The sequence below is a fragment of the Sprattus sprattus genome (genome assembly GCF_963457725.1).
Source record: "Sprattus sprattus genome assembly, chromosome: 8".
Taxonomy (NCBI): Eukaryota; Metazoa; Chordata; class Actinopteri; order Clupeiformes; family Clupeidae; genus Sprattus; species Sprattus sprattus.
Window position 1 is genome coordinate 21,208,134 of NC_137927.1, and position 5,000 is coordinate 21,213,133.

At 47.4% G+C, this 5,000-nt stretch overlaps 1 protein-coding gene across 1 annotated transcript; it reads left to right on the plus strand.

The window, feature by feature from the left end:
* Positions 1–1,422: 1,422 nt before the first annotated feature.
* adrb2a (adrenoceptor beta 2, surface a) lies at positions 1,423–4,406 on the plus strand (the record flags this gene model as incomplete). The annotated part of the gene is made up of 2 exons (XM_080843534.1): positions 1,423–2,434; positions 4,348–4,406. 2 exons carry the CDS (start codon positions 1,423–1,425, stop codon positions 4,404–4,406), a joined length of 1,071 nt encoding a protein of 356 aa, XP_080699660.1.
* Between the last annotated feature and the right edge of the window lie 594 nt (positions 4,407–5,000).

Genomic DNA, 5,000 nt, shown 5'->3' on the forward strand with positions numbered 1-5,000 from the left:
TGTGAAGTGTGTGAGTGTGTGAGTGTGTGAGTGTGTGAGTGTGTGAGTGTGTGAGTGTGTGAGTGTGTGAGAGTGTGCAGTGATTGTGTAGTGCAGTGGTGGCACCAGGCAGTAGCTTGGAGTTGCTATAGCAACACCAAAATGTGGCCGAGTAACTTTTAAGCAATATAAAAATGTACAGAACAACATACAACCCCAAATCAGAAAAAGTTGTGACGGTATGGAAAATGCAAAAAAATATAGAAAGCAGTGATTTGTAAATGTACCTTGACTTGTAATTCATTGCAGACAGTGTGAACACAAGATATATCATGTTTTGTCTGGTCAAATTAATTTGATTTGTAAATATACATCCATTCCTGTCATTCAGGCCTGCGACACATTTCAAAAAAAGTTGGGAAAAAAGGTCATTGTAATCATGATTTGGTAGAAAAAAGCAGCATCCAGGAAAGGCCTAGTCCTTTAGGAGCAGATATTGGCAGAGGATTGTCAGTTTGCGGCATATGGAGACGGATCACGTTTTCTTGAAGGCCAAGCCTATTGAGTATGTGCAACAGATGTTCATGATTTCATGGCATTATGTAGCGATGGGGCCAGAGCCATGAGTGGCAACCAGACTGGACAGTTTGTGCACGTAAGGAGGGTTGCTCCGGGGATAATTTGGACACACTGTCCGATTCATAGAGAGTCTCTGGCCTCCAAATATCTCAGTGTTGAGCTCAGTGATGTGTTTGATGTTGTCAAGACTGTTAACTTCATAAAACGTAATGCATTGGATGCACGCCTGTTTTCATCCCTATGTCAAGATGAAAATGTTATCAAATGTTAAAACTTCCTTCTATCCACATGCACGCACGCACACACACAAACACACACGCACGCACGCACGCACCCATGCACTTGCAGGCACATCAGTGGGCCGCGTATTACCTTCTTGTCAGAATGGTGGTCCCTGGGACAAAACCAGTTGAAAACCCCTGCACTTATTCACTAATACACTTATAATAGCGCCTCTGGTACACTTATAATAGCGCCTCTGGTACACTTATACTAGCGCCAGATCTTGTGAATATTCCCATATCAACTACTCTGTTTTGGATACACTGAAAACCTCCAGCCCCTCCCCCCTCTCTTTTAAATGCCTGTAATATATTGTATGTGTTTCTATGTGTTTATGTGGTTCTGTCTCTTAGACAGCTAAAATGAATGACCTGTGTGTTCATGTATAAATGTATGTTTCTTTCTTATAGGCCTGACATTACCTTTAATGTGTGTTTGTGTGTGTCTGTGTCTGTGTGTGTGCGTATATGTGTTTGTGTGTGTTTGTGAGTGTGTTTATGTATATTTATGTGTGTGTGTGTGTGTATGTGTGTGTGTGTTTATGTGTGTGTGCGTGTGTGTGTGTGTGTGTTTTGTTCTCAGATGGTGAACTCTTCGGTCACTTCTCCTCCGGAGTTTTCCGAGACCCAGGTGGTCCTGTTGGCCATTGTCATGGCGATGCTGGTGGTGGCCATCGTCGTGGGCAACGCTCTGGTGATCACAGCCATCGCCCGGTTTACGCGGTTGCAGACGGTGACCAGCGTGTTTGTGACATCCCTGGCGTGCGCCGACCTGGTCATGGGCGTGCTGGTGGTCCCAGCAGGGGGCGGCTACATCCTGCTGGGCCGCTGGTTGCTAGGCAACTTCCTGTGTGAGTTCTGGACGGCGACGGATGTGCTGTGTGTGACGGCGAGCATCGGCACGTTGTGTGTGATCGCACTGGACCGCTACCTGGCCATCACCGCCCCGCTGCGCTACCGCAGCCTGCTCAGCAAGCGCCGCGCCCGTCTCCTAGCAACGCTGGTGTGGGGCGTGGCCGCGCTCATCTCCTTTCCGCCAATCCACCTGCGCTGGTGGGTGTCAGACGAGCCCGAGGCGCTGCGTTGCCTAGACGACCCCACGTGCTGCGACTTCAACACGAGCGCGGCGTACGCTCTGGGTTCGTCTCTGGTGTCCTTCTACCTGCCGCTCGGCATCATGGTCTACCTTTACGCACGCGTCTTCCAGGAGGCCCGGGCGCAGCTGCACAAGATACAGCAGCAGGAGCGCTCACACACACACACACAGTCACACACACGGCGGCGGCGGGAGCACCGGGCTCTGCGGACGCTTGGCGTGATCATGGGGGTCTTCGTCCTCAGCTGGCTGCCCTTCTTCATCCTCAATGTGTTCAGTGCTTTTTGGCCCCTCCCATCGGCCCTCCCTTTCAGAATCCTCAACTGGCTGGGCTATGCTAACTCCGCATTCAACCCGCTCATATATGGGCGGAGCCCAGACTTCAGGCACGCCTTCTCCAAGCTACTTCATCTATCAAGAGGTGGGGCCTATGACCGAGACCCCACCTTCACCCTGCCCAACGGCCACACCTGCAGCTTTAGTGGCCACAGCGAGACGGGTGAGGGACCAGGGGAGGGGCCAACGGACGTGTGTGAGGCAGGGGGGAGGGCTTTGCAAGGAGAGGAGTGTGTGTTCACAGAGAGGAGTGTGTGTTCGAGTGTGCCAGAGGAGACAGACAGGTGTGAGTCGCTGCAACCTCAGAGTGGGACACACACAGACTCCAATGGAAACTGCAGCAAAGACAGCATGAGTGTGTCATAACACAGACACACACACTGATATACAGATATTCTCATACACATACACACATTGATATACAGACATACTCATACACACACCCACACACACTGATATACAGACATACTCATACACACCTACAGTATATACAAACACAAACATTTCACACATTTGCACAAAGTTTAGGACACACACACTTCTCTTTTTCTCTCTCTCCCTCAACTCTTTCAATCAACATCATTTGTGCTTGATGCTTGCTGATTAGTGTGTGTGTGTGTGCCTGTGTGTGTGTGTGTGTGGTTGATGTGTGTGATGAGTGTGTGAGTGAATAGTGTATTTGTTTGTGTGTGCCCGTCTGTGTGTGTGATTAATGTTCGTGTCTGTGTGATCAGTGTTTGTGTGTGCCTATATGTGTGTGCGATTGGTGTTTGTGTCTGCCTGTGTGTGTGTGATGAGTGGGTGTGTGATTAGTGTGTGTGCCTATGTGTGTTTGTGATTAGTGTGTGTGTGCGTCTGTGTGTCTGCTTAGAGTGTGTGTCTACCTGTGTGTGTGTGTGATTAGTGCTGATGGGGAGATATCAGATAGCTGAATTAGAACACGCACACACACACCCTATTTTTCTCTCTGTCATTTAGACATATCAGATCACACAAACAAACACACAGATATTCACACAATCCCGCACACACACACACACACTCACACTTGATATGTTATCAGATATCATTTCATCCTAGCCATACTCACAGAAACATCAGGCTGAAACTGATCACATTTTAATTCCAGCTAATGATCGCATGCAAACAGAGGAGTGTGTGTATGTGTGTGTGTGTGTGTGTGTGTGTGTGTGTGTGTGTGTGTGTGTGTGTGTGTGTGTGTGTGTGTGTGTGTGTGTGTGTGTGTGTGTGTGTGTGTGTGAGAGAGACAGAGATTAACAGGGGAAACATGAGAAGATGAGCTGAACTCATGGAACATGAAAATGGACTAAGGAAAGATAGGGTGCCCATGGCAACATGAAGAGTGAGAAAATATGCCACTTATAAGAATGTAGAATTCAGAAATTAAAATAAATATGTAAGGAACCCTTGAGAACATGAGAACACTGCATAGAACATGAGACCACTGATAACATGAGAACACTGCATAGAGAAAAAGCAACAGACAAAATATATGCAAGCGAAGCAAAGTGCTGTGTTCCAACACACACACACACACACATACACACATACACACACAGACACATTCACACACACACATACACACACACACACACACACACACAAATACACCCACTCACACACACACACAGAAACAGCAAAGCAAAGTGCTGTGTTCCGTTCATTTTCTACTGGAGGACTTTGACGAGCGAGTTGAACACGCAAGGGGAGGTGGGACATGTTTAATCCTATAATAAAACTACTACTAATAATAATACATCACATTTATAAAGCGCCTTTCACAGTTCTCAAAGACGCTTTATCCCATGCAGATGAGGAGCAAACTTCATCACCGGGGGCAACATACTCATATGTGGGTCAAATCGTTTGTTGTCATTTTTGGTGGTTGTAAAATGGTGGGACTTTGGCACACACACACACACACACACACACACACACACACACACACACACATGTTTCAGCTTTGAGGGACTTGGAAAGGGTTGATGTTGTTGTTCCTGGTACGTTAGATATTCTGGATAGCCTATCAGTCTGTTACATTTCCTCTCACCACAGCTTGCCCACGCAGAGCACGGAGAGCGCACACAAACACAGAGAGCGATTTGCTACGCTAGAGCACGGAGAGCGCACACACACATGCGGAGAGTGCTTTGTTACGCTTGCAGAGGAAGGACAGTAAGAACAGTATGGCAACATGGAATATGACCGGATCAGGAATCTAACACACAGTGGAATACAGATCAGCAACTTGAAATATGAGAACATGCAATGAGATATATGACATCATTATGAGACCAGGCTGTTATGGGCATCGGAACTGTGACATCATCATTAGGACCCCAAGCTGTTATGGACATATGAGGCGTGATATCATCATTAGGAGACAAGGCTGTGTTGACCATATGGACTATGACATCATCATTAGGTGACCTCTGGTCTCGGGAGAATGACATCATCCGGCACCAGTGGGGTCCGCAAAGCCTCTTGATACCTGAGAGGACGTGTGTGTGTGTGTGTGTGTGTTTGTTTAGTTCCTGAGAACTTCCTAATTAAATTATTTGATCTGATGGCAGCTCTCCAGACTCAAACACACACTCACTCTCTCACACACACTCTCTCACACACACACACACACACTCTCTCTCTCTCACGCACACACACCGAGTTCTTTCTCTCTCTCCGCCCCACTTTCTTGTTTTATTCCATCT